Source organism: Fundulus heteroclitus, unplaced genomic scaffold (assembly GCF_011125445.2).
Source record: "Fundulus heteroclitus isolate FHET01 unplaced genomic scaffold, MU-UCD_Fhet_4.1 scaffold_698, whole genome shotgun sequence".
In the NCBI taxonomy this organism is placed as follows: domain Eukaryota; kingdom Metazoa; phylum Chordata; class Actinopteri; order Cyprinodontiformes; family Fundulidae; genus Fundulus; species Fundulus heteroclitus.
In genome coordinates, this window is record NW_023397141.1 from 26,178 (window position 1) to 51,920 (window position 25,743).

At 41.2% G+C, this 25,743-nt stretch overlaps 1 protein-coding gene across 5 annotated transcripts in view; it reads right to left on the reverse strand.

Moving 5' to 3' along the window:
- The window catches only part of LOC105932807 (SH3 and multiple ankyrin repeat domains protein 1), a gene marked incomplete at its 5' end in the record, with an annotated part of 55,738 nt that overhangs the window by 22,752 nt on the left and 7,243 nt on the right, over positions 1–25,743 (reverse strand). For all 5 annotated transcript variants that reach the window (XM_036133895.1, XM_036133894.1, XM_036133893.1 and 2 more), the window contains 8 exon segments: positions 16,547–16,622; positions 17,799–17,912; positions 20,442–20,596; positions 21,375–21,496; positions 21,685–21,854; positions 22,429–22,495; positions 23,171–23,248; positions 23,467–23,583. In XM_036133895.1, the coding sequence (XP_035989788.1) occupies positions 16,547–16,622; positions 17,799–17,912; positions 20,442–20,596; positions 21,375–21,496; positions 21,685–21,854; positions 22,429–22,495; positions 23,171–23,248; positions 23,467–23,583 (899 nt within the window).

Sequence of the window (25,743 nt, forward strand, 5' to 3'; positions counted from 1 at the left end):
TCATTCGCACAACAGTCAATTATTTCCTGCTTATTAAGGTCCTGGAAGACTTTCTGTGATGGACGGAACCATGAAGTCTGCTTTCTCGCAGAAAATCAAAAAGTAAATTGGCAAAAACACATTTGGTTCATAAAGCAGGAAACGATCAGAAAGTTCACCTTTGACTGGCAAAAAACAAACAAAACTAAGGTTTTGGAGTGGCCAAGTCAAAGCCCTCCAGTGTGACTGAATTAAAACAGTTCTGTAAAGACGATAGAGCCAAAGTTCCTCCAAAGTGACGTAAAAAAAAAAACCTAACTGGCAGTTATCACAAGCGCTTTATGCTAGTTTTTGCTGCTAAAGGTGGCACAAATACGCAGTTATATTTCCACATAGGGTTAGGTTGGATTTCATACATTTTCTCTTCAATAAATAAAATCATAATCTAAACGACATTTCATTCATTTAGTTTATTTTTGTTTTAGATTAACATTTGTTTTGTCATCTGAAACATCTAAGTGTGACAACAACAAAAAAAACACAATTCAAAACAAAAGAAATCTAAATGGGGCAAGTTACTTTTATGCAGCACCGTATCCAGACATTAATTCAAAGATATTCAGCACGGTTGAACTCAAGTAACATGAAAATGATCCAAAAACTCTTTAATATCATTAATGATCAGAGATTTGTCCGGTTATAAACTGAATAATCCAGATTAAAGTTAGGAAACACCATAAAAGTTTAAAAAGAGAAGTTTCAACTTAAACTGTGATCATGTAAATCCCATAATAATCAAATATAGCAGACATTACTTTTTATTTTTTTACTGAGTAACTCCAGTATAGTCTGAAAAAATGACTGCTTGTATTCAAAGGTTAAGTTATATATTTAGACTTTTCATGGACAGCCGACCTCACACAGGTTTACACTGTTAGCATCTGTAACATGGCTGCTGTGGTTTTCTTGTTATGAATGGACATCCCATACACACAAATGATTGGCTCAGCAAGGTAAATATAAACACACACACATACATATTATATATATATATATATATATATATATATATATATATATATATATATATATATATATATATATATATATATATATATATATATATATATATATATAGTATGTGCTGTAACATACTGTAACCACATGCCGGTAATCCCATTATGCACCAAAATAGTCCCAGCCCACTCCATCTGTTCAGTCATTTCTTCTTTTTTCACTCGTTCCCATCCCTTACTGATCCCTCTCTCATCACAGAGTTAGTTTTCTCCCCCCCCCCCTCTAATCACATTTCCTACCCTGAGATCTTTTCCATTCACTCCATTAAGTGTGTGATTCTGTCTATGAGCTGTGAGAGCCACTCCGTCTCTGCCCCAGCGCTATCATTCTTGTCCCCTTTTGTCCACTTCTGCTGCCGAGCTCTGATCTTAAACTCTGTGCATGTATTTTATATTCTGAGTGAAACACGTACTTCAGTGTTTGGCCCTAATATGTAATTAGAAGAAGGGTTAAATTGACATCGAGCACAAGGTTCCCCAACAACTCAGCTTCAACCCAACAAACGAGCAGCGATAACGACTATTTCTGGCTGCAGGTAAACCCAGGAACAATAAGATAAACATCTGTGGCCACAATTTGTATTTTATACATTAATAAGTCTTCTTTTCTCTCCTAAAACGATCGTAGAAAAAAGCCCAGAGTCACCAAACATGTCTTCCAGTCAACCAGACTTTCTTGTAATCTTAGTCTTAATCAGCTGCGCTTCAGGCTTTTTAAAGGCATTTCAAGATTTATGCTGAAGACTTTGGCTGCTTTTTCTTATTATTTTCAGCCCAGTTCCTGACCAGTTTTAGAACAATGCTATTGTTTGTTAGTTAACGTATTTAACTGTGAAATAATGAATCATCAAGCAATAAAAACAATCTCCTGAACTCAGGAGATCAATACCAGTTTAGCTGACAAAAGTAATCACGTACGTCTAACTTTCTTTTAACTTTTTGACCCAGTAAACCACCAACTTTGGTATTTTATTGGGATTTTATGTGATAGACTAACAGAAAGTAAAAAAAAAAATGAGGTAGAAGAAAAATCCTACATGGTTTTGACTTTTTAAGTCTAAAAAAACACGCCACGCAATGGTCTCGAGCTCCATTTACTCTGAAAAGCAGCTGATGTTGCCGGATTTTGTTTAAGAGTCAGACGTCACCTTATTAGTGACCGGAGCCCAGATGTGCGTAATAAAATCCATGCAGCGGTTCTGTTTCTGTCCTCAGAGGTTCTTCACAGAACAAAAAGAATCATGAAGGGTTAGGGTATAAAACAATATCCCAAAAGATTTGCTGCTTCAATTGCAGCAAAATATTCATTTGCAAAAAGCAAAAACCCGTATTGCTTTCCTTTCACATCAGTCATTCAGCAATATGTGTTGATTTATCCATAAAATCCTAAAAACTCTGAAGTTTACGTGGAAGAACCTACCAAAGTAGAAACAAAAAAAGAACCTTTTAAGTAATCTGCTTGTTTAGGGACGACGTGAGAGAAAAAAACACCAACAGCAACAACATACTGCATCCCTGACCGTTGTAAGAATGAGGCTATGAGCTAATCTGTGTTTTTTTATTTACAGACCAACAAAGCTCCTTATGAATTATACAATATTCTGCAAGGAAAACAACAACAAGGCAGAAAAGATGGTCGTATCAATGCATTCTGCGCTTGGTGAGCGTTACTCACAAGCTGACACGTGCGCCCACAGTGTGAACAAACACTGACAGAAACAGCTTTAGAATATATAATGAGCTGGCCGCTGGGAGATGAATGTTGCACTCATAATCGCTCTGTCTGTTTTAGCGGTTACATCACATCCAAACGGAGTAACTCTGACTCAGGCTCTGCTGCTGTCATCAACCATAAGTGACATTAGCCGTCCCGACTGACTGGCTGGGTCTTCTCCACCAACGGGGTCTCGCTGCCATCTTTCAGACTTTTTACACGTGTGACATGAGAAAACCTTACAGTCATCATGCTGTGGTAAAATGCTACAAAAAGAAACAAAACAGCAACATGAATGAAAGAAACCAAACTTTAGACTTTTGTTTTACAACCACCCTGTTTCTAGAGCTCTGTGCAAAGGTCAAACATTTAGTTTCAGAAGCTACCAGGCAGTCTCAGTGTTTTAATCTGTCTTAATTAAAAGTTTTCAAAGCTTTCTGAAGCGTTTCGAAAGTTTTCCTTTTGACTTTTTCCTTCTAGAGGTTCTGAATGTCTTCAGATGAATGTTTAAGGAAGTTGAAGACTGAGAAATAATGCATAGGAGGTATTCCCCAGTAGGAATTCCACTATTTTGTTTTTGTGTTGTTATTTTGCCAATCCACAAACTGTTTTAAAAAATCTGTTTAAAATAATTAAGCCCACATTTGACTTCTCAGAATACTGCAGTTTCCAGACTAATGTGATCCTAATGCACAGAAACACAACTAAATTCACCTTCTTGATTTTATAAATTAGGAAAATCTCTTTTCATCGTAGAATCATCCAATTAAGGGTTGATCAGTATTTCCTATGTTGATAACTGATCTATGTTAATCAAATGCTCTCCAGAATCTTTGATGAGAAATGTCTTTACTTAAAGCTCTTAACTTTAGCGCAGACTGGGACTGACATTACATTTTCTTGTATCTCACCTAAATGGTATAAATTATTAACAAAGCATAAACTGTATTTCACAGAACCCAACCAGTGTAGGATAATGGAGTTTAGGTTTGGCAAATAAAAAAATCCTTTAGATTTTAAACTATGAAAAGCAACCGGCTAATGGATGCTAACTTCAGCTTTGTTAGCAATCCTGAGCAGAATTACTTCCCATACACGGTGAGGGTTGTGTTAATGATAATTTAGCCAAATAAGGCCATCAGAACTAGCACTTTTTTACAGACATTCAGACCATATTAACTTCTAACTATTAAAAGAAAGTGTTGCTTCTTAGAAGGAAAGGATATTTAGCTAAATGAAGCCATGCTAGCTAGGTCTTTGTGAGACATATTCTAGATGGGAAATATTGTCACGTTTTATCAGAAGCTCTTGTTATACACCATATCTGTAGGCAATTTGTTAGTAGAAGCCTGTCATAAAGTCAGAGATTGTCCCCATCCATTTAGCTGAATAAACATGATTTAAACACCAGCATGGTAATTGATAAGTAGTCGTTAACTGAAAACTTCAAGTCGTGGGTCACCTTAGCAACATTTGGTTCCCATTTCTTAAAAGGTATGACTTGCATACGCTGGTCATTTGCTTGAGATGTATTTTTAGATCTGAAACAGCATCATTTTTCCTGCACTTTGCTCATTTTGTAAGCACACAGGAACAGGTGATCATGGTTAGACAGGTCCAAGACCTGGACAGAAAACAATTGAGACTACCGCCAAGTTCCAAGGAAAAACTTTGAGGGAATTTAGGCCTCAAAAAGTGTCGATAAAGAGCAGTTCCACATATCAAACACAAGTCCTCTTCCTTCAAAGCCAAATATAACTAAGCAATGGCTCTTTTAAGTGGTGGGAGCTTTGGAATACTAATTTAGCAAAGCAAAGCAATGCCAGCTATAGACAGAAATCCTCCAGATGAATATGGTGATGTTTTAATATAAAAAAGACCTGATTAAACCCCTAATCTGCAGGATTTTTGTTATTTGCTGCCTGTTACAAAGCCACAGTGTGTTTCCATTTCTTTAGCTGCATAAAAACACCTTTAACAACAGCCTGTTAGCTCAGCATTGGATACACAGTAGATGATTTTTCTCCCCTTGATTTCTTAGATACAACTTTTGAATACTATTTATCAACTACAGTTTCTTCTTAACCTTCACTTTCCTTTGTTTTCCCAATATGCTGTTCGAGTCAGAAAAGTACAATAACTGGGCACCAAACGTAAAATTCCTTTGCATTCCTTTGGTTTCGGTTCATATTCGTTAATCCTTCTTAATGCATCTGTTACCAAAACCTACCTTCCGATAAAAGGCTCATAAACCAAAGAAAAGAACACAGTTATATCTGGAAAGAGTCTCTTGAAGCCACTGAAACCAGGCCTGGAAGGCCATCTAAGTAAAAGTTGCCCAACTCCAAAGGAAATTTGAAAAACCTTCAGAAAGCTTGAGGAACAATTGACTGTGATCGTTTTAAAATACGTTATCGTTTAAATGTTGTTTTTACAATTAACTGAAGAGCTTCCCACCCGCAAAGTTTGACCTGTGAGATCCTACAACACTGCAGGAGCGCCTTAGGTGAAACAGGCTGCAGCACAGATTAAGACGCGCAGAAAATCCACATTTTATCAAAATCTACGTAGGCAAAACATTTATAACTAGATGGTTCTACCTTCAAGTCATCGACAAGAGCTTTAGAAATGTTCAAAGAGACCTGCCCTCAAATTCTGAGAAAATTCTTTTGCAAGCAGTCCCAGGCGTTAGTGCAGCATGTTTTATTCTGCATTTTTCTAAACTCTGAACATACTTTTGGGACTGACAGAATGACGTCCTGGGTCCAAAGACTGTGAACAATGGAAACATAAATAATATTGAAACATCCAATAAACTGCTTTCATACTGTGAATAACCTTGAACTACTACTCTTTAATTGCAGCATTTAGTATTCATACATTTACACCTACTGTTAGAAAGGAACATAAAGTTCAGATGAGCTACTTGAATTTTCCAGATTTTTTATTTTTATTATTTTCAGAATTTACCTAAAGCCAAAGTCTGCAGGGTGATTTCAATAAATCAAAAGTATCAGATTGTGACAGAAAAGTGTCCATTGAAACTGATCAGGGAGGCTGCTGTGATTTCAATTCAATTCAGTTAAATTTTATTTATATATAGCCAGTTTATGAAACATGTCATCTCAAGGCACTTTCCAAAGTCAGCAATTTCCAGCAATGACTATTTCTGTTTTCTAGACGTCTGAACTAATGAGTTTTGTTGTGAGACAGAAATAATTTCTTTCATAAAAAGACAATCCGGTCTGGCTAAAGCCCACCAGAACGTTGAGGGAGAATATGGTGTGGTTTAAGGAAACTAAAATTAAAGTTTGGCTCTTAATTATATAGGAAAGGTCTGGCACTGAAACTAAACTGAGCTTTGCTAGAACAACGCCATGCTGACAGCTAAACATGGTGGTGGCAGCATTATGCTCTGTGGATGTTAAACAAGGCTGAACTGGGCTATAATCAAGCTGGACCACTAACAGTGCTCAGCTTTGTGCTAAAACCTTCAGATGTTTGCTTAGAAGCTGAAAATTGTAGTTTTCAGGATCAAAGGAAGTCTAAGCATTCTTTAAAATTGGTATAAAAGGGATTTCATTACAGAAAAACTAAGGTTTTGGGAGCACTGAGCCTGAGTAATCCTCTAAATGTCATAGAAAATATAAAAGTTTCATTTTCTGAAGATCTCCAGACAACCACATGTTGCTTCACAACCCCAACAGAGGAAACCTGCTTTGCTGCATGTAGAAGAAGGGTTCAAGCTTAAAAAATGAGGTAAAATGAAAATAGTGCAGGTCTGTAGTAAAGCTTTTGTAGGTTATATATTACAGAAGATAAACTGGTTGACCTGGGACATCGTGTTTTATTTTTTAAAGAGCCAACAGAGCAGGCCAAGGCTCTAAGCAGATTTGGCCCAAGCAGCCTTCCACGGTGGAGTCAGAAAGAAGCTGGAAGTTGTCACGGATGCCGCATCGCTAAAACTCCCTCGCCAACAGCTGGAGACAGTCTCTCTCTCTCTCTCTCTCTCTCTCTCTGCCTCCCTCACACAGAAACATGCCGCACGTCAAACCGGACCCAAGTTTGAGGTGCTGCCGGTTCCTGGGTGACGTGACAGCTGGAGAAATCTGCCTAAATGAACCCTTCTGCTTCTCATTCCCGTTTTTTTTTTTTTGTTTTTTTTTTCTCCCTCCTCTGCAGGACAGCAGCAAACACGCCATCCCCTCACATGGACACACACACACACACTTTGGTATATGCGACCGACATAAACAAACACGCAATCAGCCTGCAGATCGCGGACAAGCAGCAGGCATCACTCGTGCCAGTGCAGCACCGCCAGAGGACATTTGTTCAGAGAGCGATTCAAAGCGGGGAGCGAGAAAGCGACACACTCACACATGTTCGGGGAGCGAATCACACGGAACGGCTGCGCAGCAGCAGCAGCAGCTCATCCTCCCGCTCTCTCCAAATCAAACACATCTGTCTGCAGGCATGCTTTGCAACATCTGCCAATCTAGTCATCCGTGATGTCTGCATGCATGCATCCCTCCCTCTGCCCCCCGCCTCCTCATCAATCACCCCCGGCAGCTGGAGGAAGAGGAGGCTGAGGGGTAAGAAAAGCCACGGCAGGTACCTGTAAATGAACCAGACGCTCCTGTTCACAGGGCCCAGCGACGGCCAGGAAGAAGAGAGGGAGAGGGAGAGGGAGAGATCCTCCTCGCCGCATGCCCCCATCGCCATTTCCTCCCCTCCCTCTCCTCCTCCTCCTTCTCCTGGTCCTTCTCCTTCTCGTCTTCCAGTGAGACAGCAGTGAGCGCGAGCGGCGAGAGAGGAGGAGGAGGAGAGGAGGAAGAGGAGAAGAGAGAGACGGAGGAAGGGAAAGGGAGAGGGCCAAGCTCTCCCAGCCCCTTCATGCTTAAGACGGAGAGGAGGAGGAGGAGGAATAGGAGAGAGACTGAGGGATTGAGATGGTTAGCTGTGACTGCGGCACAGAGAGAGAGGAAGGAGGAGGAGGAGGAGGAGGAGGAGGAGAGGAAGACGGTGGCTTAAAGAAGTAGAAGAGATACTGAGATTGTTTACAGGGGTTTTTGAGCATGAACACACACAATCCATGCAGAACTCAGCCAAGCAACACACACGCTGCCTTCAATCTCCTCGTCCCGTTTCAGTTCTCGCCTCTTCTTCACCGTGACAAACGCTTTCAGCAAAGCGTTGGTTGGATTAGACGTAACTGAGACAAGTCTGAAACACCTCCATGAGTCCCAGCAGGGCGGTGGAGGCTGCCGGCCATCTCCACAGGTCTGTGGAGGACAGGTGGAGTTCACCCAGAGACACACCTGCAGGTCATTTAGAGGGAGCCGCTAACCTCAGGCCAGAAAATACAGACAGAGAAGTCCCAGCCTGGATTCAAACCCAGAACCTCCTGCCCCTCCCTGCTTATAGGCATCCCTGACAGTCCCTAGCTCTGGTCCCTGAACCTTTTCACCTTATTTCACCTTAGGTCATAATTATCAGTGGGTAGCGCCGTTGCCTTGCAGCAACAAGGTCCTGGGTTCAAGTCCCACCCTCTGCATGGAGTCTGCATGTTCTCCCTGTGCATGCGTGGGTTCTCTCAGGGTACTCCTGCTTCCTCCCACAGTCCAAAAACATGACTGTGGGAGGAACATGACGGTTAATTAATCTCTAAATTCTCCTTAGATGTGAGAATGGTTGTCTGTCTCTGTGCTGCCCTAGGACAGACTGCACACCTGTCCAGGTGAACCTTGTCTATTGGCAGCTGGAGATGAGCACCAGCAACCCTCAGGACCCCAACAGGGATAAGTGTGATGGAAAATGGAAGGATGGATGTTTTCCTGAATAGAAATCTTGAGGCATCTGTATTAAGCCTCCACTGAGTCCAAGCTTTCTAGAACTGCCTGCATGGTGGACGGTCGCAGCTCTCCAATGTCTCTAAAAAGCTTTGCACATGGGATTTCTTTGCCAATTCTTCTAAAATGGTTCAAACTTAATGAACACGTTGATGTAAACCGTATATTAGAGCCGTCTTCTGCTGCCTCTAACAGCTTTTCCTGCATTTAGCTCCAACCATCTTCCCATAACTCTGACCAGCTGTTCCCTGTCCTGCTGAAGAGAAGCCACAACCACAGCATGATGCTGCCACCGCCGTGTATTACAATGAGAACGACACGTTCAGAGTGGTGCACAGTGCACAAGTCATAGATAGATAGATAGATAGATAGATAGATAGATAGATAGATAGATAGATAGATAGATAGATAGATAGATAGATAGATAGATAGATAGATAGATAGATAGATAGATAGATAGATAGATAGATAGATAGATAGATAGATAGATCACACAAGACGTCTCGTCTCGTGTGATGTGCTTTGACTCTACGCTTCCTGTGTGCTCAGCCAGCTGGACTCTCCTGTTCCTTTCTGCAGAACGTCGCCTGTGTCTGGGTTCTGCAGCTCTGCCTGTTTTTTCATGACTTCCAGCTGCTTGATCTGCCCGTTCTGCTGGTTCCTCGGTCCACATCGCCTGCTCTGCTCTGTCACTACCTGCATCCTCTAGTCCCCTGCTCATCCCTGTCTGCCTGCACCATCAGCCATTAAATCATCTGGTCTAGTCTGGTCCTGCTTGCCTGTCTCCTGCCGTTACTCATTCCCTCACAATAAACTTAAACTTAACTATGTCCGGCTGAATATCAGGTTCATCAGCATCCTCCATTACTAAAGCAGCTGATAAATGCTGTTGCTACTACTACTACTAATAATAATAATAATAATAATAACGGAGGACTCTCAGTCTCTTGCACAATGCACATGCAGGGTGTCAGGGGTCAGCATATCTGTTTAATCTTGCATCTTTTCTTTCCTCCTCAGAGTTAATGTGCTACTTGGTATTGGTCAATCACATCAAATCCCAGTTGTTGTTTTTAAACATTGAAGTTTGTAGTTTCAGCTTCAGTGTCAATAAGTTATTAAGCTGATTTAGGCATATATATATATATATATATATATATATATATATATATATATAGTAGAATAAGGAGTTGATGGAAAAGAAACTGCTGGTCTGAACTAACAGTAGGCTCGTCACACTAAGAAATTTTGCTGGACGAAAATATGTCCCTGAAATTATTGCGATAATGATAACATTGTCGTTTGTATATAATTTTTAACTAATTATGTTATATAATGGCATAATAACACAAGCACACCATCTCAAAGTTTATTAATGAGGGAACAGGGAGACCGTCTATCTGTAACACTAACAGCAGCGTGGCTAGCTACCGTAATAACTGTTGTAGCACGCACAACATTTTTTTTTATCATTATTACATTACTATTGATCTATTCGCGGGCCGCACTAAGTGATGAAGAGGGCCGTGTGCGGCCCCCGGGCCGCCAGTTGCCCATCCCTGGTGTAGATGAATGTTTGTTGCATTGGCACATTTAGTTGTTACTGTTTTACAACAAATGCGACACACCAGCTTGCACAGGTTAAGTGTTTTACCACGTGTCAGTGGGTTTAAATCCAAAGTGTTCAGCATCTACCTGACGCAACAGTCCACTCCTCCTTGTGATAATTGAAATTACTGAGCTCATTTGAATTTATCACGTGAATAATTGATTAATTGAATCTGTGTTATTGAGCCGATAATCAGCAGCGTTATGTTCAGAGGTTGCTGTTAACTTGTGGAGCAGGTTGTGGACGAGTGAATGGCAGATCTGAGCTGCTTCCTGTTAGCTGAGGTTGCAGTTATGGTGTTAAAATTCACTATATTGATATGTTCGTTAAAATAATTATTTCCACATGTGATCTTTTAAATACAATATACTGGAAATATCTACATAAAATAAATACATTTATTCAAACACTGAAATGTTTTAAACAATACAGATTTAAATTGGGGATATCTATGTTAAAAACATAGAGAATTGTTTTATAATTTATTTTATTAAGTTTAATACGTTTTTAAATAATGGTTTTAAAGTTTTTTCTTAATTGCGTATTTTACAGATTAGTCAAACAATCAAAAATGCTAATACATTTCTCATTTTTGTAATATATATTTATTGTAATTTATCTTTAGTTTGCAGAGAGGTTAAAAAGAACCAAAAAATGTAAAAGGTGTGTAAAGGTATCAGTAATAAGATGTAAACAAAAAGGAAATGAAAGACAGGATTCTTTTCCAAAATTACTGAAAAGACAGACCTGATGGGGAAGCAGCCAAGAAACCGTCAGCAACACTGAAAGAGCTGCTGGAAACATGTTCATGTGAAATATGGTGGTGGCAGCATCATGCTTTGGGATTACATTTCCTTTTTTTTTGTGAAGATGGATAGAAATATAAACAGCTCCAAATGCGAGTCAACTTTGACTAAAAAACACTGAAGGTTTTATTTTTCAGCGTCACAGTGAGTCCAAACATTCACCCAAAAATACAGAAGAGAGATTCTCTTAGAAAAACTACGTTCATGAACGGATAAGCCAGAGAGAAAAACTAAATATGAGATAAGAGACGTCCACGCAATGCAAGAAAGCTGAAGAACTTCTGAAAGCAAGAAGTCTGGTCAGGATGCAGAGTGTTCCTCCTCAGAATCCTCCAAAATAAGGCTGTCAGCCCTACAGCTCAGACCTCTGCGTTTACCTTCAACCTGCACCGATCTCCTCAGAGGGCCCTCCATGCGCTCTCAAACTACTCCTGCTAACTCCTGTCAATTGATGTAAACAAAGCATGAATGAGAGGATGCAGAGAAGAAGAGGAGGACAGAGAAACAGCTGGGAGACGAGTGGCTGGAGGAGGACGAGAAGAAGGAGGGGAAAGAGCGATAGATGCATAGAGATCCTCTCTGAAGCACTCACATCATCTCTCCGTCAGAGCTTCCTTCCATGTACGTTTAAACCGTCCTTCGCCAACTCGCCCTCCCGCCCTCTTCCTCGCCTCTCTGCATTTTCTCTCCGTTCCTGTCATCCTCTCAATTCCCTCCTGCCTTCGATCTCAGCTCCTGCCCTCTCTCCTCTCATGTCTCAGGCTTTTTTGTTTCCCTGCCCGCTTCTCAGGCTGCGCCGCCGTGATTGTGAGTGCATTGACAGAGAAAGCTGGGCTGGGTGGAGCAAATGTTGCCAGAAGGTCCACATGATCACATGCTTGTGTTCGGATACATGGTGTTCTCTGCAGCTCCCCTAAATGGATCCATCGTAACGGGACACAGACACACACTGTTTGAAAGAAGGATTCGGCTATGGAATGTAACAGAAATACAATTAGGTAAATAAAACATCCATTAAAATGAATACTATTTTATAATGGGAATAATGTCTCACTCCTAGAACATTGGTTCATTCCCTCTATTTGAGCTGAATTCGGAGTTAGTTCCTTTAAAAGTCTCAACATCAGGAGTTTCCATGTGCTTTTTTTTCTTTCCATACTTTCCAGACCTTCATTCTCAGTCAGTCAATGTTTTATTTTTAAGTATAAATACACAGAAAAAAAAAAATCACCAAAAACTGAGAAGCAGATATTTCTGCAGTGGTCGAGTAATGAATACAGAATATGAGCAAAAACACAGACCGTGATGGATGGATGGATGGATGGATGGATGGATGATGGATGGATGAATGATGGATTGATTGATGGATGGATGAACGGGTGGAAGAATGGATGGATGCATAGATGGATGTATGTATGGATGGATGGATGAACGGGTAGATGAACGGATGGATGGATGGATAGATTGATTGATGAACGGGTGGAAGAATGGATGGATGGATGAACGGAGGGATGGATGGATAGATTGATTGATGAACGGGTGGAAGAATGGATGGATGCATAGATGGATGTATGTATGGATGGATGGATGGATGAACGGGTAGATGAACGGATGGATGGATGGATGGATAGATTGATTGATGAACGGGTGGAAGAATGGATGTATGGATGAACGGAGGGATGGATGGATAGATTGATTGATGAACGGGTGGAAGAATGGATGGATGGATGAACGGATGGATGGACAGATGGATGGATGGACAGGTGGAAGAATGGATGGATGGATGGATGGATGGATGGATGGATGGATGGATGGATGGATGGATGATGGAAGAATGGATGGATGCATATATGGATGGATGGATGGATGCATAGATGGATGGATGGATGGATGGATTAATGAACGGGTAGATGAAGGGATGGATGGATGGATGGATGGATGGATGGATGGATGGATGGATGGATGGATTGATTGATGAACGGGTGGAAGAATGGATGGATGAATGAACGGATGGATGGATGGATAGATTGATTGATGAACGGGTGGAAGAATGGATGGATGGATGAACGGATGGATGGATAGATTGATTGATGAACGGGTGGAAGAATGGATGGATGGATGGATGAATGGATGGATGGATGGATAGATTGATTGATGAACGGGTGGAAGAATGGATGGATGGATGAACGGATGGATGGATGGACAGGTGGAAGAATGGATGGATGGATGGATGGATGGATGGATGGATGGATGGATCGATGGAAGACTGGATGGATGGATGGATGGATGGACAGGTGGAAGAATGGATGGATGGATGATGGAAGAATGGATGGATGCATATATGGATGGATGGATGCATAGATGGATGGATGGATGGATGGATTAATGAACGGGTAGATGAAGGGATGGATGGATGGATGGATAGATGGATGGATGGATGGATGGATGATGGATGGATGAATGATGGATTGATTGATGGATGGATGAACGGGTGGAAGAATGGATGGATGCATAGATGGATGTATGTATGTATGGATGGATGGATGAACGGTAGATGAACGGATGGATGGATGGATAGATTGATTGATGAACGGGTGGAAGAATGGATGGATGGATGAACGGAGGGATGGATGGATAGATTGATTGATGAACGGGTGGAAGAATGGATGGATGCATAGATGGATGTATGTATGGATGGATGGATGAACGGGTAGATGAACGGATGGATGGATGGATGGATAGATTGATTGATGAACGGGTGGAAGAATGGATGGATGGATGAACGGAGGGATGGATGGATAGATTGATTGATGAACGGGTGGAAGAATGGATGGATGGATGAACGGATGGATGGACAGATGGATGGATGGACAGGTGGAAGAATGGATGGATGGATGGATGGATGGATGGATGGATGGATGGATGGAAGAATGGATGGATGGATGATGGAAGAATGGATGGATGCATATATGGATGGATGGATGGATGCATAGATGGATGGATGAACGGATGGATGGATGGACAGGTGGAAGAATGGATGGATGGATGGATGGATGGATGGAAGACTGGATGGATGGATGGATGGACAGGTGGAAGAATGGATGGATGGATGATGGAAGAATGGATGGATGCATATATGGATGGATGGATGGATGGATGGATGGATGGATTAATGAACGGGTAGATGAAGGGATGGATGGATGGATGGATAGATGGATGGATGGATGGCTGATCTCTAGCGCTGCTCAGGAGGATGACAGCAGGAGCTCCTTCATCTTCATCCTCAGGCTGACAATCAGGACTTCACCAGATTTGTCAACATAGGTCAATATTTTACAGAAAGTCTCTGAACTTCTACAGGATCCTCATAATAATCTTAATCTCACATAATCTTCCTCCATTCAGGCTCTTCCTCTCTGAGCGCCCTTCACAGTCTGACCTCCAGATGGAGACACCGCGGGGAAGTGAGGGTGATAGAAAGAAAATTAAAAAGTGCCAGAGGGGGGCTGGAAGCCCAGCGATGAATAGAAGGCGAGGGCGGGAAGCAGAAATGTCCAGGCGAAGCAGCCAAATATGAAGGGATGAAAGGAGGAATAGGTGAAATGATAAAAGTAGCCCCATGTGAGGGCGGCTCTGAGTCAGAATTTCACTCCCAAACAACTCCATCTATGCTGCAACAGCGGAGGAATGATGAGTAATGCGTGCGCGGCCGTGTGTCTACAAACATACGGTGGTGAGTTTGCTGGTCGACTGGGTCGCTAACATGAAACGCCACGGTTGCTGAATGTTAATAAAATACTGTAAGAGTTTTAGAGTCAGTGATGGGAGGAAAAGAAAAAGAAAACCAGGCTCAGGGCTTCCAGGAACGGTTCAATGAGAAATGTGAGAAAGTTTGAACAATACATGTGATCTACTGTGTGGCAACACAAGACAAAATCAATCACTTTACAAGAGGAGGATATAATTATGAGAAGCCACACAACTACAGCGTGTACAGGACGTTTCTCACTAAAAAATAATGAAAATGGCAGCGCTGATTTAACCTGATAACCCTGGATATGAGTTTTAGAAATAAACAACTGATTATCACTCAGAAACCTGGATGAGTTTTTATTTTGTCAAAATAAACCTGGATAGGGAAAGAATCCAGACGCTGTCAGCACCTCATCCAGGTCACTAAAGAACAGATGGTACAAAGGCTCCTCAGTGTATCGCATTTTAATATAACTGCAATTATCCAATTATCTTAACACACATTAGTAGGTAAAATTAACTACAAATGTTTTATGATGAAAGTGGTATTAATTGATTCATTTTATTTAGACGTGGCATGCAGGACATTTATTGTGGTCATTAATGATTGTAAGGCAGGAAAAAAAATCTTTACATAAAACGATTCTGATCACCTAAGAAAAGCAAACCATGAGTCTATCTTGAAATATAAATTAGGTTTGTAAACATTGTTCCTGAGCAAAATTAGGTTTCTCTTCTTCTCGACTAGAAGACAAAACATCAATTTAAACGGACGAGGCCTTTGTCTCCATTCCTGGAGGAGGAAAAAACACCAAACCTTTTAAAATAACCAGTGGAGGTACTCTGGACCAATCTTATGGCGCATTTTACCCTGAGGTGTCCTGCATCGTGTCCATTTCCTGCTGCCTTTTGGCCTTCCTGGCTGTCCTTCACCTTCTGCTCTGCTCCACTCAGCTAATCAGTGGAGCAGCTTCACCTGCGCTGAGCCTGACTGCCTTTACATGCTTCACCTGGTACCTGCCTCTCACAGCCAGTCGTTGCAACCCACCGTGTGAGAACAACCCGCCGTTCATCCTCTCCTGCCTTCCAGGTTCTCAGACCAGGTCTCTGGACTTCACTATTCTTTCCTCGCCCTTTTCAGATACCTTGTCGGCTTCTTGTTTCCTGGATTTGACCTGGACTGTTCTCTCGGCCTCAGATCTTGCCTAGCCCTAGACCTCTGTCAGCCATTACACCACGGATCATGCCCAGCATCAGTTTAATGCACCTGGCCAGATCTGGGCTGCAGAGCGTCTGCCCTGTGTTGCCTGTGTGCCTCTGTCCACAGAACCGTCAGCGTTTTGCCTGCATAAGGGCTTCATTTTTAAAATAAGCGTTTTAAACACAACCATCTTGTGGCCAAAACTGACAGTGAGAGGCTGGAATAAATAGGCAGAGTACCAGGTGAAGCATGCGCAGGCTATCAGGCTCAGCGCAGGTGAAGCTGCTCCACTGATTAGCTGAGTGGAGCAGAGCAAAAGGTGAAAAACAGCCAGCCCAAAAAAAAAAAAACCCAGCAGAAACAGACAGGATGCATGACATGAGGTTGTGATGGACAAACCTTCACTTCAGCTCAACTCGTTAGGATTCCAGGCAACAACCACCTTCATTTTTCTGTAAAGCGATTTCCTGATCTACTGTGAAGCCACAGTCAGCATAAAGGCAGTTTTTATTTGTTCTTACAGATATAAGGGAGAAGTCCAGCTTTGTGTTCCTACCTTGGAGCATCAAAACTGTCATATGATCCCACAGTGTAATGGCGGAACAACCTTTTGGCTCGTTCTCCACGACTCTCTGAAACATAAAATGACCTGGATCACAATATGATCAATTAAGTCTGTCTAATGTGTTGTAGTCTCTGCGGGGGATTTATGAAACGTTGCAATATGCAAATGTTTTCTGCTTCAAATCGTCACTGGATTCATGGCACAGAACCCGTCTGGTTTAGTTTTGTTTATTAAACTCTGTACAGTATGTCATAAGGTTTAGAAAGGGAACCTGTAGAAAAAAAGCAACAGATGGTTTATTTAATTGCAGAAGTTGTTAATTTTTTATTGTTTTCAGATTTTAACAACAGGTTTCAGCAGGTGGTATATTATCCTTGCAATGTTCTTTTCTTACAGATTCCATTGAAACCTGCTCTGCCTGTAATTGACATAAAAACACGTTTCCCCTAAATAAACACATAATGGACAATATATCTGGACAAAGAGAGCGCAGAAAGATGAAGTTTACTTGGTAGTTCTATTTTAGGAGCAGATCATCCTCGGTTTGCCCTTTGATGATTTGGAGTAAGATGCTAACAGGCTAATGTGCTGGTTTGGGAAAACCTTTGTCATGAATTTAAAAAGAAGCAAAGGAAGATAACTTTTAAAGACTGCATGGAACTGTTGATCAAATCCAGAGTTTGGAAGAAAAACTAAGCATGGTGTCGTGATCAACAGGTGTTTGGGTTTTAGTTTTATTTTGATCCTTTTATGGTTATTTATTTATGCTTCTCTAGGTCTTGCCATATTAAGTTTATTTCTCTGTGTTCATTATTGATCTCTGCAGTATTTCCATATTAGTTCATTCCTTATTGTTTAATGTATTAGTTTATTATTGTGTTCTGATCTTTATACATTTGGAGATATTTCTCTGTTTCAGGGTTTATTGATCAGCATCAGTATCTGTTACTCTGCGTGCTTAACTTTTATTCCTTTTTTAAAGCTTTAAGGTACCTGGTCCAGTTGATCCAGTGGCGGATATAGCAACACACATTTCCATCTTTACTGACAAATAAAACATAATTTTGTTCTTTGTTTTTGCTCTGTTTTATTCTGTACGTTCATATTATTGTTACTTTAATGAAGATTTAGCTTTATGCTGGGCTTGAGAGTGGAAGGCAATGGAAACCGATGGTTTACGTTGAATATTTTTCCACATGCGGTCACTGATGTGAGGCTGTTTGTGTGATTTTATGGCGATGACCTGATCGATTGTCCTGGCTTCGAAGCACCACCTCCTCCACGCACTCAGAGGGGAACCAGCCCGTGCGCCCTCTGACCGTCCCCTCCCAGTAGCCGCCTTCGCCGACGCTCAGCACTGCAAGGCAAAAGGAAAGAAGTCAAATAAAGAAAACACAACCAGCCCAGACAGTCTCACACGCAGACAACGAGGAGAACAGAAAGGAAAAGATAACCAGAGGTGTGCAGACTGGAAAATAAAAGAACAGATAAGACACAGACGAACATGCAAACGCCCTACATACTCACCAAGACATACATACCTGGCGACACTTTAGACTCACTCACAAACACACAAATATTCATACCTGCAGACATTAGATACAAACATATATGGAGACCTTACACTCACGTTAGGACTGGTTAACAAACTCATGTTAAACCTAAACCACCTGTGGTCAGGTAGTAATTACCAAACAGCGCCGAGTTAGAAGACCAAGATGGAGGAACTCAGTGCTGGTTTCAGAAACTTATCCAAGGCCACCTTTATTAAAATATCACAGCCTTATTCTCTTGTTTTGGCCTAGTTAAAGCCCAGTGGCTGATCCTCACCCTGCCATACCTCTGAAAAAGCTTTTCCAGAGGTAAAAGAAAGTTTTCTAGACTAGTAATGAAGCCGTTTTGTTTACCAGCAGATGTCTGATTGCCAAGATGTAGACCAGTGAAAGGATAATAAGAGGTGCCTCACGGCCATGTTCTCATTAACCTCTAACCTTCAACTCTATACCCCTTTATTACTCTTCTTCTCCTCCATCCCTACATTGCCTTGCAAAAGTATTCATATCCTTTGAACCTTTTCACATTTGGCCACATTAAAAATCACAAACTAGGGTGCATTTTGTTAGGAATTCATGTGAGACACCCAATTAAAAACAAAACATGGTTTTCCAATATTAGTTTCATAAATAAAAACCTGTGGCGTGCATTTGAACTAAGCCCCGCTGATCCTACACCTGGTAGAACCACCTTTCACTGCAGTTAACGCTGAAGATCTGGAGAGGGACATTTGTGTCCTTTGTTCTTTTCAAAATAGCTTTAGCTCAGTCAGAATAGATGAAGAGGGTCTGTACTCAGCCATTTTTAAACACATTATTCATTAGATTATATCACATGTGTGGTGTGATATAATCTCATTTAATCTCTGGCTCTATGTTTTGGGTCGTTCACCTTTTTCTCGGGTCTTAGGTCCGTCCCTCCATTCGTCTTCCTATCAACTCTGACCAGCTTAATTTCCCTGCACTGGAACAGTATTCCCATAGCATGAAGGCTGCCACATACTAGACCACACTATGAGCTGTGAGAGGACTTTGCGTGGAGCTTTTACCCTTTATAGTCGAGCGTACCTTTAGCTTACATTCATTGTAACAAATTCCTACAATTTCCACACTTGCTGCCAGCGGGATGAAGCACGGATGGCAGCGAATGGTTAAAACGCTTAATTAGCTTGTTTAGCACCTAGAGCCGTTTGTTTTCCAGCAGGCACCCACCATTCACACCGCGCAGCGCATCAAGCTCGGTGTCACTTATAAAACAGTTCAATGCAAAGAGATATTTACGGTGAGTCTCCTCGTATGCAGGCGTAAAAAGTTAAACTACTGTTGTCTTTCTTGTTTTTAACCTTCCATAAAGGTCAAATCTGTGGACAAGCTCTGGTCCTCTATCAGAGGCCTGGGAGCTTGAGGGTTCTTCTTAGGATCTCAGCTGTTCCTCAGATCTTCTGGACTGAGATGTCTGATGTCTCTCCAGGTTCCTGGTGGAGCCACTTCTCCAGAGGGGGGGTTACTGCTCTAAAGGCCACGGACACTACTGCTGTCTCCACCTTCCAGGCTCTTTCTGGTTCCTCCCTGAGCCTTTGGTGTTTCTCCAGTTTCTCTTCTTTTCCTGATGTTTCCATCCTGATGGCCACATCCATCACAGCTGTCCTCTGCTGCTCATCAATGATCACAACGTCCGCTTGGTTGGCCGTTAGCATTGAGTCTGTCTGTATCTGGAAGTCCCACAGGATCTTCTGTGGTTCTCCACCACCTGGGGAGGTGACTCCCATGCTGACCTGGGGGGTCTCCAGGTGTTCTGAACAGATGTTTCTGTCCACTGTACCAGCCTCTTGGTTATAGCGCTCCATCTATTCCTTCCCTGCTAGTATCCTACACCCTGCTGTGAGATGCTGGATGGTTTCTGGGCCTCTCTGCATCGCCTACACCTGGTCAGGTAGATCTGATGCTGAAGGTCTGCTGCTGCCATGATCAGAGCTTCAGGGCGGTCCTAGTCCAGCCTCTCCAGCCATTGGTAGGATTATATCAGCCTCTTCTGCTATCTGTCAGTGGTACGTCCAGATAGATATACTGATGTTATTAATTGTTACGAAATGAAACATGAAAGGTTTGGAGGTGTGAATACTTTAACAAGGTATTGTAGCTGCTTCCTCACTGCCTCCTCTATTCTTCATCCCTGCCTTCTTCATTAGACTTTATCAGTGAAGGCATGGTCGTAACAGGCAAGAAGGAAAACTACAAACTCTGCAGCAGGTCAAAGCCACCTATGAGGGAAACTGTGGAACATGATCAGGAAGAAAGATTTGTCACAGCGTGGAAATGTTGTAGAGCTTCACCTTTGACTCGGTCTCCTTTACTGAAGCTTATCTCCCGCTCGCCCTGAGCAGAGTGCGATCGCGTTGCCACAAAGACTCTTCCTGGGACGGCGCTGTAGAGACGTCTGCGCTGGCCTGCCGTCTGGATGGTGGTGGTGGTGGTGGTGGGGGGAGGCCTAGTCAAAGTCAGGAGAGGATTTAAGAGGGATTTATGCCCCCCAACTGCATACAAGTGTTTAACTTCTTTACTGAACTCTCCTCAGGTTTAGGGAAAGGAGTATCTAAAAAAAAAAAACCTTTACTTAAGGACTCAGCATAAGCTTTTTAGAGCTCATTAGTCTTATTCTATCTGCTAATGTCATTTCTTAATGCTTACTCAATTTATCCAATCGATAGCACAGAGTTGATTACTTCTGTCTGGGAACAGGACCATGGTCCCTCATCTCCATCTCATCATCCCTTATCCTCATGTCGTTAATCCTTCATCCTTTATTCTTCCTTTCTTTATCATCTTCATCCCTCATTCATGCCTCCTTTCTTCCTTCCTTCCTTCCTTCCTTCCTTCCTTCCCTCATTGATTCCTTCCTCTTTCATCCCTCATTTCTGTCTCCTTCATCTTTTATCCACACCCTCTTCCTCTGTCACCCCAACCCTCATTTTCTCTCCCCTCCATCCCTCTCATCATCCACATCTTCTCAGATCTTTTCATGCAGAGCCCTTGATCTTCCCTTCTCTGCAGGAGAGGTCCGTCACTGACTTGGTTCTTCCTAAACCAGAACCCTCACTTTGAGTTCCTATCTCTGAAACCTCCAGCGATTAGTCCGCCAGGATGATCTCCTGCCACCCCCTTCTCTTCTATAAATCTTTGGACTGAGTACAACTCCCTCCGAGTCAGATTGAGTTTTCTTTTTGCGTTTAGAGGAACCAGGAGCCCATCCCTGCAGCCAGACTCACCCCCGTCTCTGACTCTGCCTGCTGCGGTCCTCCTTGTCTCCGATCCTGCCTCGGGACGGGGATCTGGTCCTCGCTCCTCTGGGACTGCTGGAGCTCCGCAGGGTTCCTGTATGTTTATAGCCCTGAGATAAAGACAAGCAGGAAGGTGAGCACAATTAGTATATTTACGCTTAGCATCCTCCTGCTCTTCTGTTCTGAATGCATTCATGCTAATTACACCTCGTAAATCTCTATAAATTTGTTTTAATTAGTACTATTCGTTTGTCAGTCAAAGTGTTTTACTTAAGCTCGCTGATCAGAAGCGGCATACCTGCACAGAAACGATGTTGGAGCTGGGAGCGTTGGGCACGGCCATCCAGTCCGGCAGGTTCATGCTGCTGTCGCTGTTGGCCCGCAGGAAGGGGTGAGGATGGGGCACCCCCAGGGTCCGGGTGCTCTCCCTCCTCTGGGGAGCGTACTTTGGAGACTCCACAAAGGGAACTAGGAGGCAAACAAAGCCCATCCTCAACATAGTCACAGACATGATCTGTAGCATCATGAGTTAGCCGTCACCTCCTTAAGCTTTGCTACCAAGCAGCCAGATTCTTAATCAATAGTTCCTTGGCGTTTCTCAACATTTTCTTTGGACTTTGGCTGCTTCGTTTCCCATTTAAGTGCCCGACCATTTAATTACACAGTTTGATGGACAGAAAACAATATTTTATCACCAATAAGGCAACGCCTAATGCTGTGTTAGCTGAAAACTTTGCATAAATAGCACATAGGTAGATGATCAGATGAAGGATGATGCGTCTCTCAGGTCCCTTGTCAGGTCTTTGCTCAACTTATTTCCTGTTTCTCTAAAGCATCTTTTCCTTTCTCCCATTGTTGTTCCCCCCTTGTCCACTAAACAATCAGATGTGTTTAAAAAACTGGGGGGAAACCAGCCAAAGTCCAAAAAAACAGCCCAAAACCCTAAAAGACCTGTAAGGAACAGTTCATGAAGATCATGAGGTAAATAAAATATTATAAAAAAGTTTATCACCATAACAAACAGATGATGTGCAGCACTTACCCACATCTGTATCCCGGTGGTTTTTTATAATTTCCCCCAATTCAAAATGCCCAGACATAACGGCCACCTGATACAAAACAATAAGCACATTTTAAAAATGGCTAATGTTCAAAAAGGGTTGTTTATTTTTTTTTTTCTAAACAAAAACTCTGAAAAGGCGTAAATTCTAAAAACCTTAACTCAGAACTATTTTGGTCAAAATAGAAAAGCTGTTTTTTTTTAACATCATCACAGAGCAAAAATTTTTTAATAACACAAATAATTTAGGTTGAAATTGAATCATTAGGTGATGAAATCAAATATTATTTCAGATCTTATTTAATTTTCCCTTTTTCTCATTTCATCATGAAATATTTTAAAATGTCAACATAGTTCGCCAAAAAGACACTAATATTTGTTTAATTTAAATGTTGGACATGAATGTGTTCATTATGTGCTTCCAATTTTATTTAAATGACCACTTATATGTAAATATTGATTAATTTACTGTGCCAATGTGCCTTTTTTTGGAAATCAATTAAGAAACATTTTCTTTTCAAGCGACTACAGTATAACCAAATTGAAACTTTGTAATTAGTGCCTTCTCTGTGGAAAAAAAAGTTGATTTATCTAAATTAAAAGGCATGTTGATAACAACCAGGACTTTGTGTCGGACAATAATAACAGTTTAAAGTCAGTTTAGGAACTCTTCACAGTTTGAAGCTAATAAATATCAATCAGCCAATCAGCACGCAGCCCTCACCTGAAAAGGTGTCTGCCCGCTGTTGTTCTTCATCTCTTTACTCGCTCCGCGGTACAGCAGGATTCGTGCACAGCTTTCCTGCAACAAACAGCAGATTCTGGGTGAGAAATATACGTTCATGATTATCAATCACTGATTTAGCCTTTCCTTGTGTACTTATATTATTATGTAAAATAAAAAGGAAATAAACGTCCTGTAACTTGTAAATAAAATAGTCTTATAAGAAGACAGCTTTGTACAGCTTTCAGTGATTCTTCTAAATTAACACTGTTCTGTGGTGTCTTCTTGTTAAATACCTTGTTGTATAAAGCACAAATGTGCAAGGCAGTGTTTCCAGAGGCGTTCTGGGAGGAGGAGTCCGCCCCATAGAAGAGCAGGTGCTCCAGATGCTGCGAGTTCCCATTTTGGCAGGCCTGTGCATTGTCATGAAGGCAGCAGGGAGAAGAAATGGAGGATGCACCGAGAGACAAAAGAGGAGGAAATAAGAGACAAAGAGGAAGCAGGAAAGAGGAACAGTTGAATGGAAAGAAGCAAGAAAGGACCCAGCAGAGAGAGAGAGAGAGGCACAAGGTGAGAGGGTGTAACGTAACACCAGATTAAATTAACACCACTTCTGATCCGAGCGGGCGACAAAACAATGAGAGTACTCAAGGTAGATCCAATCATGAGGAACAACGGGAACCTTCAATCTGTCGGAGCATACATGCAGCCAGAGTATGATTAGAAAAGAATACTTCCTAAGTTATCAGTCAGAAGAGAGATTTAATTCTAGAATACACTGTTATAAGCAAGCAATGACTTCAACCCCAAATCATTTTTCATTTTATCATTAGAAAACAAAGCTACATTTACTGGACATTCTATGGGGTGAGATAACTGTCATTATAAACGTACGCGTGGGTGTCTGAATTTGTAAATGTAATTCAATAAATGCGATAACATTTAAGATGTGTATTTGTTCCTTGTCAATTCATACATGACATCATATGTTTCATCTGTGAGAATACAAGTTAAGAAATTATGAAAACAAGTTACAAAGTTACAACTTTGTAACAATACATACAAACACAAATCATAAATTTACAAGTAAAAATATACAACCCCTGATTAAGTTCTTTTATATGGGGTAAGATAACTGTCAATATAAACGCACATGTTAGTCAATAAACATTAATAAATTTAAGATTTGTATTTGTTCCTAGTTGTCGATTCATACATAGTGTGACATCATATATCATCTGTGAGAATACAAGTTACAAAGTTACAACTCTGCAGCAATATGAGTATGAATCTAAAACCCCTGAAGAATCTGTTAGAATACAACCCACTGAGCTATATTATACACTGGAGTGCTAATAGCCCACTGTTAGAATGAGTCGCTCTAACAGCGACCAGCCGCCATATTGGTACTCCCTATTTTCCTCCAGTAACCAGGGAATATGTGCGCTACAGCAACGAATAACGAGGATTTTCTCATGTTCAGGGGGGGTTAAAACTTTTAAAATGTCAAATGCCATATACTTTTATGTTATGTTCTAAAACTATCAAGTACTGAGAAAGTCATGTGCTGAAATATTTTGGATTTTTTTATTATATATATATATATATATATATATATATATATATATATATATATATATAGATATATAGATATATAGATATAGCAACCAGATCCTATGTGATTCTGTGAGAGTAGGGAGTAGCAAGCGATGGCGGCCAGCGACTTCATTTTTTCCGCAAAATCAGCAATCCAGTGTATAATATAGCTCAGTGATACAACTTCTGTTTTCTTTGTCTTCTTCTTCTCGTTTAATAGTGGTTGGTGAATTACTTTCAGGTGCATTACTGCCACCAACTGGAAGGTGTGTAACAGCTTCTTTAGGAGTTGTAGATTTGACCTCGTAAATGTGTAATTTTGTTCTTGTAAATTACTGATTTGTACTTGTATGTACTGTTTGTAACTTGTATTTGTAACTTCTAAACTTAACGTATTCTCAAATATGAAACATCTGCTATCACATGTATCAGTCAAGAAGGAACCAACACAAATCTTGAATTTATTCATATTTATTTACTTACATTTACAAATTCAGACACCTGTGCATACATTTACATTGGCAGTTATCTTATTCCATAGTTTCACACCTTTCAGTTGGTGGTGGTACTGAACCTGAATTATGGGGCAAGGTAACTGTATGCGTAGGTGTCTGGATTTGTAAATGTAAAATGTAATGTAAATGTAAATTTTAAAAGTTACAATTTTGCTACAATATATCCAGGTACAGATCACAAATTTAGGAGTAGGAATCTACAACCTCTGATGAAGGCGTCACACACCTTCAAGTTGGTGGTGGTACTGTACCTGACAGTTGTTCACCAACCACCAATAAACGAGAAGAGGAAGAAGAGAAAGAAAACAGAACATGATGAAATGCCTGATGTCACGTGTCATTACCGCCACCAACTGGTTAGTTGTGTAACATCAGAGTTTGTAGAGTCGTACTTGTAATTTTGTGATTCGTAAATTGGTGAGCTGTATTTGCATTGTTGCAAAGTTGTAACTTTGTAAATTA